Below are 12,524 nucleotides of genomic sequence, written 5' to 3' on the forward strand. Positions count from 1 at the left end.
GGCCCTGCCCGGTTTGGCTCAGTGGATAGAGCATCAGCCTGAGGACCAAAGGGTCCCAAGTTCGATTCCGGACACAGGCATGTACCTCGGTTGCAGGAGGCAACTGATCGATGTGTCTCTCTGACATCGATGTTTCCCTCTCCCTGTCGCTCCCCCTCCCTTCTACTCTCTCTAAAAATCAATGGGAAAAATATCCAGGAGCCCCCCTCCCCCGTCCAGCCTGTTCTCTTCCCTCCCACCACCCCGAGCGAGGACAGCTGCCTGGGCGGGGTGGAAAGTTCCCTCTCGGGGTTCCAGAAAGCTGCCAGCTGCCAAGGAGGCCTGTGGTTTCCCAGCGTTCCTAGGGGGAGGGGGCTGCTGCCAGGGGGGGCTGTCGAGTCCAGGATGCAGGCTGCTCATAGATAAGAGCCCCGAGACAGTCCCTGGGGAGGGCTGGGTTTCCTGCCTCCTCCCCCGCCACACCACACTCTTCCTTCCTTCCAGGCACTCCCCCAGACCTGCCCCGGCCCGGTCCTGGCTTCTGGCTGCAGCTCAGACTTAGCAGCAGCTCAGACTTGGCCGCTGAGGGCCTACACCAGAGGCTTGGCCCCTCAGGATGTGGAGAACCCCCTTAAGTCCTAATGGCCTCTGGCCGGGTTCCTCTGGGCTCTGCACTCACCCCTCCCTCCACGCCTGTCCTCTCCCCCCCACGGCTGGCCCAGACGCCAGCTCTGCGAGGAAGGAAGTCCCTTTCCGGCTTCTGTTCCTCAGCGGCTGGGGCCCAGCCTGGCGCAGTGCTGCTGTAGGTGGGACGCCCTGACCTCTCTCTGGGTTTCCTTTTGGCTGAGGTGTGATTTGAGAGGGAGGAAGAGGCCTCGGGCTGTCACTTGAGTGGTGGGAATGGCCTGTAGGCAGGAGCCACATGGAAGGGGAGAGCAGACTTTTATTTACTGGTTTGAGAGAGAAAGAGAGAAACATTGATTTGTTGTTCCACTTACTTATGCATTCATTGGTTGCTTCTTCTTTTTAAAAAATAATTTTATTTTTTTATTTTTTTTTAATGGTAATAGAATGGTTTTTTAAAAACTTTAAATATATTTTTATTGACTTTTTACAGAGAGGAAGAGAGAGGAATAGAGAGTCAGAAACATCAATGAGAGAGAAGCATCGATCAGCTGCCTCTTGCACACCCCCTCCTGGGGATGTGCCCGCAACCAGGTACATGCCCTTGCCCAGAATCGAACCCGGGACCTTTCAGTCCGCAGGCCGACGCTCTATCCACTGAGCCAAACCGGTTTCAGCCACTGGTTGCTCCTTCTTCTTCTTCTTCTTCTTCTTCTTCTTCTTCTTCTTCTTCTTCTTCTTCTTCTTTAATATATTTTATTGATTTTTCACAGAGAGGAGGGGAGAGAGATAGAGAGCTAGAAATGTGGATGAGAAACATCGACCAGCTGTCTCCCGCACACCCCCTACCGGGGATGTGCCTGCAACCAACGTACATTTTCCTGACCAGAATCGAACCTGGGACTCTTCAGTCCGCAGACCGACGCTCTACCGTTGAGCCAAACCGGTTTCGGCCATTGGTTGCTTCTTATACGTGCCCTGACTGGGGATCGAACTCATAACCTTGACATATTGGGACACGCTAACCAGCTGAACTACCGGGTCAGGGCAGAAGCAAGCCTTGGATGAGCACTGGGATAATAGACCTGGAATCTTAAAAAAATAAAATAAAATAAAAATTTTAAAAATACATAAAATAATAAAAGCATAATATGCTAATTAGACCGGCTGTCCTTCTGGACAACCTTCCAGACAAAGCCAGGGCTGTGAGGAAAACCGGGTCCCAGGTACTAAGGGAAGCTGGTGCCAGCAGCCGGGGAAGGAAGGCCTACTCTTGCACGAATTTCATGCATCGGGCGTCTAATATATATTTGTATTTATTTCAGCGAGGAAGGGAGAGGGAGAGAGAGATAAGAACATCAATGATGAGAGAGAATCATTGATTGGCCGCCTCCAGCATGCCCCTCACTCGGGATCAAGCCTGTAAGCTGGGCATGTGCCCTGACCGGGAATTGAAACGTGACTTCCTGGTTCATACAGAACTGGAGTCTTGCTGTATTTGCCGGGTTGATCTCAGCACCCCAACTGGTAACAGTAGGGTGTGCGAGACCCAGGACCTCAGTAGGGGGACAGTGTTCACTCACTGAGCTCCACACTCAAGCCTGGGCACTGGCTGACTTCCTCCCGCCTCGTTTACCGAAGCCAAGAGCGTGAGGTTTAAACACTGCCCTCTGAGAAGTCCCTCTGTGTCTCTCTCCCCGCCCCCGAAGTTCCCACCTGGAATGAACCCCTGATAACAATACAGGTCATAAGTACCTGGGAAAGTCAGTGTTCGTACAGACTAAGGTTCCAGTGTAGTAGGTGGCTTTCCATTAGACAGACCTCCGTTCCTTCCCCAGCCTCTGCCATGACATTTCCAGGAACCCAGGTAGGGGGCACAGCACGAGTACTACCTCAGAGTGGCCTCCCGCCCTCCTGTTTCTCTCTCCCCAAGGCTCAGGTCTACATCGCCCTCCCCACAGAGTTCCCGGGATGCTAATGGTCTGTCCCTCTGTCCCACCAGCAAGCAGGCCCTGGGCAGCCATGAGTACATCCAGCACTGCCGCAAGTTTGACATCGACATCCGGCTGCAGCTGATGGAGCAGAAGTCCGTACGCAGTGACCTGGCCCGGACGGTTCGTGTGGGGCGGCGGGCGGCAGAGGGTGGTGCGGAGACAGTTAGAGGGAGGGGGGTAGAGGCACCGCCCCTCCCTGAACTGGGCCCTTGTTGCGCAGATGAATGATGACCAGAGCCCCTCCACTTTGAACTACCTCGTCCACCTGCAGGAGAGGCCAGTCAAACAGACCATCAGCAGGTGAGCGTGGCGCCCTCTCGGGTCTGGGCCCACAGGACCTCTGAGGGGAGCCCAGCAGGTACCCTTGCCTGCCTTCCTGCTGGGGCCAGGGCTTCTTGCAGACCCAAGGGCCTCAGGCGGACGACCCCCCACTCTAGCTGTTACATCTCTGCCCTCTCGTACTTTACCATCATGCTCCGGGGGAGCGGTGGCTAAGTCCAGAGCATTCTCCGTCCTTGAGTCTTCATGGGACACGTGGAAGGGATGGGAACTCCTGTGAACCGGAGTCAGATTCGCCAGCTGTGGAAAAGGAGGGAGAGCTGAAACCAGTTTGTCTCAGTGGATAGAGAGTTGGTCTGTAGACTGAAGGGTCCCAGGTTCGATTCCGGTCAAGGGCATGTGCATTGGTAGCCAGCACATCCCCGGTGAAAGGTGTGCAGGAGGCAGCTGGTCAATGTACCTCTCTCATCGATGTTTCTAGCTCTCTATCCCTCTCTCTTCCTCTCTGTTAAAAAAAAAAAAAAATATATATATATATATATATATATATATATATATATATATATACACATATACATATATATATATATATATATATATATATATATATATAGATATATAGAAAGAAAGAAAGAAAGAAAGAAAGAGAAAAGGAGGGAGAGAATGGGTTGCCCAGTACATAGCAGGGGCGAGGGCGGTGCAGTCCTGACTTCTCCCATGACTTTCCTTGCCCCCAACTTCCCAGGCAGGCCCTGAGTCTTCTGTTCGACACTTACCACAACGAGGCGGATGCCTTCCTGCTGGCTGACGTGAGTACAAACTCTGGGGTGGCCCTGCTGCCCAGAGCTTCACGCTCCCCCCCACCCCTACCCCAGCCCTCCTGGGACCAGCCAGCCCTACAAGGGATCTGGCGTAGGAGACACTGCAAGTTCCTCAGGAGAGCACGTCTTTCCATTCCCCTGGCTCACGGGCAAATCAAGTCTGCCAGAGGTTGGGTGGCTGGCCAGTGTGTGTGAAGAGGGGTCTGCTCCTTGTAGAAGTGGGTCAGGACCGTGTCTTGATCTCTGACCCCGGAGTGGGCATCTCCAAAGCAAAGGGACGTGGAGTGGGCACCCAGCCGCTGCCCTTGGATGTGCATCGGAGCGAGTCCCGGAGGCAGGAAGGCCCAGAACCTCCGATCGGAGCCGTTCTGAGGCTCTGGCGTCCCCGGAGGAAAACCGTGAGGAGGTGGAGGGTCCCGGAGGCAGGGAGGGGCCAGGGCTCTCTACCTGGATTCACAGGGGTTTTGAGCCTCAAAACCACGATCATAAACATTTGCCCCAAATAACGAAAATCAGATAGGGATCCTCAGAACGGTCCTTGTCTCATGATTCGGTCAGCAGTGGTCATGGATGCGTCCCTCGTGGGGCGTTCAGCATTATACCCCGTTCAGACCTCTCCCCCATGCCAGCACCCTTCTCCAGCAGCCTCTGCGCGTGGCCATTTCCTGTGGTGAGGGGGTCGTTCTCTGAGCCCCTTTTCTGCACTCGTCCGGCCCTATAATACTGCTCTGCGATAGTAACATAAATGATGAGTTCAAGGGCTTTTTGAGAGGAATAGAGAGGGGACTGGCCAGGGAAGGCTCTGGGAGAGAGATGATTTGAATGTACACAGTAATCAGGGCAGGACAGGAAGGAATTCCAAATGAGAAAAGTGCAGGGCAGAGGGGCGGGGTGGGGAGGGGAGCGAGCGGGTGTGGCACTCTGTGATACTGAGGTGAGGTCTGTCTAGAAATTCTAGGTGGTCCGATGAGACATACAACCCTGGGCAAGGGGTGCCTCCGTGTGGTCTCGTTGGCCTCTTTCTGTTCCCCAGGGATGCCTCCGAGGGAGACCCCGTGTGTGTCTCTACGGCACAAGGAGGCTGTAGCTGGGGAATAAGAGGAGGCTCAGGGACGTGGCTGAGAGAACGGGGAGGGGGTGGGGTGGGGGGGGGTGTGTGAGCATGTCACCAGTAGGAGCGATGACTCGCCGATGTTGGGTGTTTGAAGATAAAGCATGGGTTCTGCATGGATTCTGCTACGACTCCTGCCATGAGCCCACGCTCCTCCCAGCCAGAGCCTGGCGGCCTCACTGCCCCTCCCCTCGCAGGGGGACTTCCCGCTGAAGGCTGACAGGGTGGTCCAGTCCGTCAAGGCCATCTGCAACGCCCTGGCGGCCGTGGAGACCCCCGAGATCACCAGTGCTCTCAACCAGCTGCCCCCCTGCCCCTCCCGCGTGCAGCCTAAGATTCAGAAGGTAACGGGCCCAGAGCGTGAGCATGGGGGGCGGGGGGGGGGTGGGGTGGGAGGGGGGGGAGGAGAGGAAGGGTCAACCGCAACTGGGTTATTCATTGTCTAGCTACTAAAAGGCTCATCTCTCCGTCTTTTATGTTTGAATAGTTTAATCAGAAGAATTCCGGGGAATGGGTATCACATGAGTCCCCTCTTTCGGAGGTTGAGGGTGGGCTTGGGTCTGCCCCCAGGGACTGATGGCGGGAGCCCAGACCAGCACGGGCTCTCCTCGGCACGGAGGCGTTGCCTGGCAGTTCCCACGCAATCGGGGTGCAAACCCACACTTCCCCGAGCCAGGGGCTCCGGGCTCCGCAGCCTGGAGGCACTGGGCCAGCAGTGCCGTGGCCCGAGGGATAGAGCGTTGCTCTGGGTGGACACGATGACTTTATCCCTGGTCTGGCTCACTCTGTCCATTACATGGATCCGGGACAGACCATTACCTTGTCAAAACTCTGCTCCTTAAGCTTCAGTCCCGTCGGGTCCAGATGAGCCAGCTGTGGAAAGCCCTCTGCCAGCTGTGCCCGGAAAGGCTGAGGCCCTGAAGCCCCTCCCTCTCCTTTTCCCCCACAGGACCCCACTGTCCTGGCTGCCAGGGAAAACCGAGGTAAGGGAGCCGCTCTGTCTGTGTCCAGGAGAGGCAGGTAAACGCTGCAGACTCAGCCCGATTCCTTTCCCTCCACTCCATTACCCCACCCCCACCCCACCACACCCCCACAACTGCAGGGTCCAGGTCTGCGTGTGTGTGTGTGTGTGTGTGTGTGTGTGTGTTCGTTCCTACATGACATGACGCATGCACACAGCTGGAGATCACCAATGTTTCTTTCCACAAACGTGTCCTCATCGTTTTTACCAGTTAGTTATTCCTGAGGTCTCTCTGGGAGATGGCGATGGGGTGGTGTAAGTGTGAAGGTGGGGGCGGTCATGCAGTCACCCCGAGAGCTTCCCTTGGGGAGGTTGTGATTATTCTCCGAGTGTCCCGTGGCCCCTGTCTCCTCGTCAGGGTGAGCCTGGGGAGAGGGAGGCAAAGCGTTTTTCACGAGGATGCCCCCTTGAGCCTTTCAAGCGGAACTTTGCCCTACAAAGCCCATATTTTGGGATTTTTGGTCGGTGAGTCCCAGTCTTTTGGGTTTTATGGACCAATAAAATGTCCCCAAAAATATTATTTTGAGTTCCAACACAGAAATTGCCATCTTCTCTTTTGCCGAGCAGTGACTTTTTACGTGTAACTGACCGTTGTGATTCCCGCTGTTTGCTAAAAGGACACTGAACGTGAAATAAGTAGCGATATGTAAAGGAAGGAGGATGTTTGCATTTGCTGTCTGTCCTTTTCAGAGAAGCTTATGGCGTGTTCCTGCTTTCTCCTCACTTCACCGCCGGTGGGGTCCCAGCTGTTTGAACAGCAGCGGGCATCTGGGGATATTTCCTGGGGTTTTCCATCGCATCGCCTCACCACCTCTCCCCCGACCCCTCCCTTCCAGAGAAGGCCATGGAGGCGCTGACCGCGGCCATCCTGGACCTGGTGGAGCTGTACTGCAACACGTTCAACGCGGACTTCCAGCCGGCGGTGCACGGCAGCCACAAGCACGACCTGGTGCAAGAGGCCTGCCACTTCTCCGGGCCGCTGGCCTTCACGGTCTACGCCACCCACCGCATCCCCATCACCTGGGCTGCCAGGTGAGCCGGGCGCAGGGCCTGGAGGGAGGAGCGGAGATTGGCTTTCCGATGGCTTCTCCCACTGCCCTATGATAGATCCTCCCTTCCTCCAGTGGATGGACAGACGTAAACTCTACCTGCAGCCAGACATTCCCGAGCACTGAACCACCAATCAGCACCTGCCACATACCCTAAGCCCCCGATTCCTAAGTCCCTAGGTCCCTAATCATGTGCCTTACATGAAACCACCCATCAGCGTGTGCTGAGTGCCCTAAGCTCCGTCCCCTCTCTTCCCTCCCCTTAAAAGTGCATGAACCTTGGCCCTCACTCTCTTCCTCTCCTTCTCTGGAAGCAGCCGCAGTGGTACCCTTCTCTTCAATAAAGCCTGTGTCCTGGCATCCCGGTCTCCGGCCCCCACTCTGTTTCATCTTTCACCCTGCATTGATAGTCTATGGCCGTGGTCAGCAAACTGTGGCTCACGAGCCACATGCGGCTCTTTGGCCCCTTGAGTGTGGCTCTTCCACAAAATACCATGTGTGGGCGCGCACGTTCAGAGCAATGGAAACTTCATGGCCCATGTGCAGAAGTCGGTTTTTGGCTCTTCAAAGAAATGTCAATGGCTGTAATGCTGATCCTTGGCTCTGTTGGCTAATGAGTTTGCCGACCACTGGTCTAGGGCATCATGGTGTGCGGTGGCTGAGAGGGAGCACCAGGTGCCTGAGGGGACACGGGCTGGGACATCCTGGAGGAGAGACGAGGTCCCCTAGGAAATGGAGCGCTGGGCAGATCTGCCGCTGCCTCTCAGAGCTGGCTCAGGGCTGGCTGCATCGGCATCCCTGCCCCCTCCCGCCCAAGGCCAGCTGATGGAGACTTGGTGACAGATGGTCGCTTCCCAGAGCCAGTGCGTGCCCCTGGGCCAATGACAGCGCTCCCCTGCAGATGCACAGGGGAGGGGCGGGGAGGGGGGATGACCCTTTGTCTGGGCTGCAGTGGTGGGTGTGGAGAGGCGCCTTCGGTTGGTAAATCCTCCGCTCCTCTGCAGGGTCCCCAGCATCCAGGGCCTGGGGGAATAGGCACTGGGCTCCTCCCCTCCTTCCTGCCCCTCCCTCCCCTCCTCTCTTTGTTCCTCACTTAATGTATTCCTTTGGGCGACTGGCAGAGAACAAAGGAGGCGGCCTGGGAACCCGGGGCCTCCTCTGACCTCCTCTGTCAGGCACCTGTCATGAGCCACAGGAACCCCCATGTGCTGGCATTCAAGTGGGCAGATGTCGTTCCCCTCCCCCACCCTTCTCACCTGCGCATGTGCATACTCGCACCCCGACCCTGACCGGGCAGGCAGGAGCAGCCTGGAAGGAGGGGCTGCGTGGCTGGTTCCCCAGGAAGCAGGAAGAAAAGTCTTGGCCCAACATGGGGCCCGAAGCCGGGCAGAGGGATCCAGGCGGAGCTGCGTCTCCACGCACACGTCTGCGAATCCGATCGGGCTGACCCGTCCCCTGACCCCGTCTCCTGACCCCCTGACCCCTGACCCCACCTCACAGTCCCCAGAAAGCCGGAGGAGGTTCACGAAGGGAAATGGCGGCGTTTGGTGCGGATGGGGGACTGAGCCGGGGTTGGAGCCGAGTCCTGACCTGCTCCCTCTCCCCGCAGCTATGAAGACTTCTACCTCTCCTGCTCCCTCAGCCACGGCAGCAAAGAGCTGTGCAGCCCCCTGCAGACCCGCAGGGCGCACTTCTCCAAGTACCTCTTCCATCTCATCATCTGGGACCAGCGGTAAGCCCGCCCCCGCGCCGCAGGGCACCGGGCGTGTCACTCACCAGTCATTGGGCCTCTGAGTGTCACTCGCTAACCAGTCATTGGGCCTCCGAGTCTCCACTTCCCTAACTCCTACGTGCGGTCACGCCTAACCCCCCAGCCGATAGGAGAGTCCGAAGAGAAGTGCCCTTGCAGGCTCTTGGTGAACCATGAAAGGTCATATACGTTCCTTCCTTAGTTAGTTAGGTGGTAGTTTCCATGATAATCCATTGTTTTGATCTTGTCTCCCTTCAAAGGTTTCACTCACTATTCTTGCTCTGGTTGCCACCAAACAGAGGGGACTCCCAGGTGAGAAAGGGAGGTTGTAAGCTAGAGGAAGGCGCCATGGACTTGACGCCACAGAAAGGAGGTTGTGTTTTTGTGTTTTTTATATATTCATATATATTTTATTGATTTTTTTTACAGAGAGGAAGGGAGAGGGATAGAGAGCTAGAAACATTGATGAGAGAGAAACATCGACCAGCTGCCTCCTGCACACCTCCTCCTGGGGATGTGCCCGCAACCAATGCACATGCCCTCGACCGGAATTGAACCTGGGACCTTTCAGTCCCCAGACTGATGCTCTATCCACTGAGCCAAACCGGTTTCGGCAAGGAGGTTGTGTTTTACCTTTGCTTCGGCCTCTCTATGCCTCAGTTTCTCGGGACGTAAAGTGGGGGCGTTTGTTTAACTCGTTGGCAGTTTGGGCGCCAGCATGGATGGGTAAGTTATAAACATGAAACTGTAAGCCCAGAATAGCGTTCATCAGCATTTATCAGCAGTGGCTTGCTGCGGGGAAGGTAGGCGGCAGCTGGGCCAAGCAGGAAGGAAACGGAGGCGAGGACACCGCGCGTGGTGGCAGGTGTTTGCCCGCCCGGCCTCTCCCGGGCTGCACTCTGCCCTCACGGACGGGCAGACGCCCCTCGCTGGCTGCCAGGTTCACTTCCCCAAGCTGCCTGCAGCGGAGAGCTTGCTTGCAGAGCAGAACTACGGCCTCAGTCTTTGCAGTGCACGGGGGACAGACTGAGCAAGGTCCCCGGGAAGGTCTTATTGGCTGGTGAGAAATGAGGCCAAGGAAGCCGAAGTCAGCGGATAGTCAGAGGCCATGCTGCGGGGCGGGGTCACGTTCTAGGTGGGCAGCTAGGGAGGCAGGCCCTTCCTCCGTCACACTAATGAAGGTGTGAACAGAGTCCTCTCGGAAACGGCCTCCAGGGCAGGAGAGCCTCCTTGGAGGCGGAGGATGGCCGCATTAGTGGCTCGTGACTTGCAGCATCCCCTTGGCTAGTGGTCGGCAAACTCACTCGTCAACAGAACCCAATACCAACAGCACAACGATTGAAATTTCTTTTCAGAGCCAAATTTTTTAAACTTAAACTTCTTGCCAAAACCGGTTTGACTCAGTGGATAGAGCGTCGGCCTGCGGACTGAAAGGTTCCAGGTTCGATTCCTGGTCAAGAGCATGTACCTTGGTTGCGGGCACATCCACAGTAGGGGGTGTGCAAGAGGCAGCTGATCGATGATTCTCTCTCATCGATGTTTCTAACTCTCTCTCCCTCTCCCTTCCTCTCTGTAAAAAATCAATAAAATATATTTTTTAAAAAAACAAACAAACAAAAAAAAAAACTTAAACTTCTTCTAATGCCACTTCTTCAAAATAGACTCGCCCAGGCCGTGGTATTTTGTGGAAGAGCCACACTCAAGGGGCCAAAGAGCCGCATGTGGCTCGAGCGCCGCAGTTTGCCGACCACGGCCCTTGGCATTCATTCTCCGTCCTAGTTACCTCCGCTATCAAGGGAGGGATGCTGTACAGAGCTCCAGGGCAGGCAGACCTACAACATGGCCCTGAGACCCTTTGCCCAGAGTCTCAGAGGCACAGAGGAGGCAGCCTGCCCTCCCTCAGCCAGTCCTGCCTTCGCCTGCCTACTCCCTGGGCCTCAGGTTGCCCCCCCCCCCACTCCCCCGTCTGAGATTCCTGCCTGGAACCCCAAAGGGCCGGTGCCCTCCTGGAGCCTTGTGGAGGGCGTCACCTCAGCACTGCCCACCCAGACGCCCCGGGAGACCTGTCGGCACCTTCACGGTGAAGACGGAGGCCTTGGGAGAAGACGCCGCCGTGAAAGGTTCAGGACGCAGGCTTCGAGTCTCGTCGTCCTCCCATCCTTACCGTCCGTGCAGCCTGGGGCAGGTCCTTCACCCTAAAGGGCATGGTAATAGGACCCGCCGAGAGGATTATGGGATATGGCCAGTGAAGTCCTTGGCGCTAGAGCAATCCCTAGCGCATGATAAATGTTATCTTCTCCGTCTTCTTAGCCGGGTCAGCCCTCTCAGGTCCCGTGCCAGGTGACCGACGCGGTGATTGTGACCACGGGGATGTGTGTGTGCAGGAACACCTGTAGAGCCCGCTTCTCGAGCGGTAGTCACGGTGTCACAGACCGTGCACACACATCGCCCGGGGGAAGCTGTGTGCTCCTCCTCGCTGATGAGAAAAGGAGGCGCAGAGGTCGGGGTCGTTGCCGTAGGTTGTGAGTGGCTGGACCAGAACTGGAACAGCTCATCCCAGGAGCCCTTCCTGGAGGAGGCGGCCCTTTGATACGGGTGTGATGTTGAGGAATGGGCTGCAGGGAGGAGGTTCAGAGCTGGCAGGTTCAGAACTTTGTGGCTTCCAGTCCTACTGATTATCCGGACTGACCCTGGGTGGAGGTTCATGGGGAGATTTTGGAAGACCAGATGCACTCAAGGACTGAGGAGAGGGGCCTTGGCTGGTTGGAGGGGCTATGGTTTCAGCTAGAAAGTTTCCTCGCCCCCTTTTTCCTTTGACAGGAGGCTGGATGCCTCTTCTTAAAAATTATATATATATATATATATATATATATATATATATATATATATATATTTACATATATATTTTTTTTTTACAGAGAGGAAGGGAGAGGGATAGAGAGTTAGAAACATCGATGAGAGAGAATCATTGATCAGCTGCCTCCTGCATACCCCTTACTGGGGATGCACCTGCAACCAAGGTACATGCCCTTGGCCGGAATCGAATCTGAGACCTTTCAGTCCACAGGCCGACGCTCTATCCGCTGAGCCACACCGGTTTTGGCCTGGATGCCTCTTCTTGGGTGAAAAGAAAGGGACCAGGCCCAGCTCCCTCTGCTCTTCGCTGGGGGGTCAGCTGAGTCTCTCTCCCACTGCACTGGTACAGGGATCAGCTACTTCTCAAAATAGGCCAGCAGCGTGCTCTGCCACCCCAGCCAAGCCCAGCCTGGCATGGCCCATGGCTGCTGGAGGGGCCCTAATTATAGCTGCGCCCCCCCCACCCCCCACCAGACAGCTGGGACAGAGCGGGGCTCTGCCAGTCTCGGTGGGAGGGAGGGAGGGAGCGCCTCACTCGGGTGGAGGGGAGAGTCCCCGGGGGGACCGGGCAGTGTGGAGGGAGGCCGCTTTATGGGGAACTGCTGACCGTGGAGTGGCCGCTCTGCCTCTGTGCCCTCTGGCGTGGAAGCCGATGGGCCCTGGGCCAGCCAGGAGGGCGTGACAGTGTGGGCTTTGGCCCAGGGACAGCTTTCCAGAAGGTAACGTAGAGGCCCTCCCTGTCTTTCCATAGCTCGCCTCACCCCACCCTGCTCCTTACCCCGGACTCCAGGGGAGTGGCCGGTGATTCAGCCGAGGGGCTGGGAGAGAACATCTGGGCCTGGGCGGTGGTGCGAGGGCTTGCTGGTCTCTGCTCTTTTGCCCCCCCTCCCCCGCCCCCTCTGAGAAGCCCCTTCTCTTTATCCCTTTGGCTTTGAAAACGCTTGGGGAGGAGAACAAACCATCTTGTGTTCCAGGGTCAGGAGAAGGGGATGGGGTGAAAAGAAGGGGATGGGGCCAGGAGAGGGGATGGGGCCAGGAGA

General features: G+C 56.4%; 1 protein-coding gene across 2 annotated transcripts in view; it reads left to right on the plus strand.

The window, feature by feature from the left end:
* The window catches only part of PIK3C2B (phosphatidylinositol-4-phosphate 3-kinase catalytic subunit type 2 beta), an 85,380-nt gene that overhangs the window by 38,931 nt on the left and 33,925 nt on the right, over window positions 1–12,524 (plus strand). For both annotated transcript variants that reach the window (XM_084865793.1, XM_084865794.1), the window contains exons 6-12: window positions 2,606–2,717; window positions 2,818–2,897; window positions 3,622–3,685; window positions 5,006–5,152; window positions 5,758–5,791; window positions 6,666–6,861; window positions 8,488–8,610. In XM_084865793.1, the coding sequence (XP_084721919.1) occupies window positions 2,606–2,717; window positions 2,818–2,897; window positions 3,622–3,685; window positions 5,006–5,152; window positions 5,758–5,791; window positions 6,666–6,861; window positions 8,488–8,610 (756 nt within the window). The remainder of the gene's footprint in view (window positions 1–2,605; window positions 2,718–2,817; window positions 2,898–3,621; window positions 3,686–5,005; window positions 5,153–5,757; window positions 5,792–6,665; window positions 6,862–8,487; window positions 8,611–12,524) is intronic.

The sequence above is a fragment of the Pipistrellus hanaki genome, assembly GCF_964339955.1.
Source record: "Pipistrellus hanaki genome assembly, chromosome: 18".
Classification (NCBI taxonomy): Eukaryota; Metazoa; Chordata; class Mammalia; order Chiroptera; family Vespertilionidae; genus Pipistrellus; species Pipistrellus hanaki.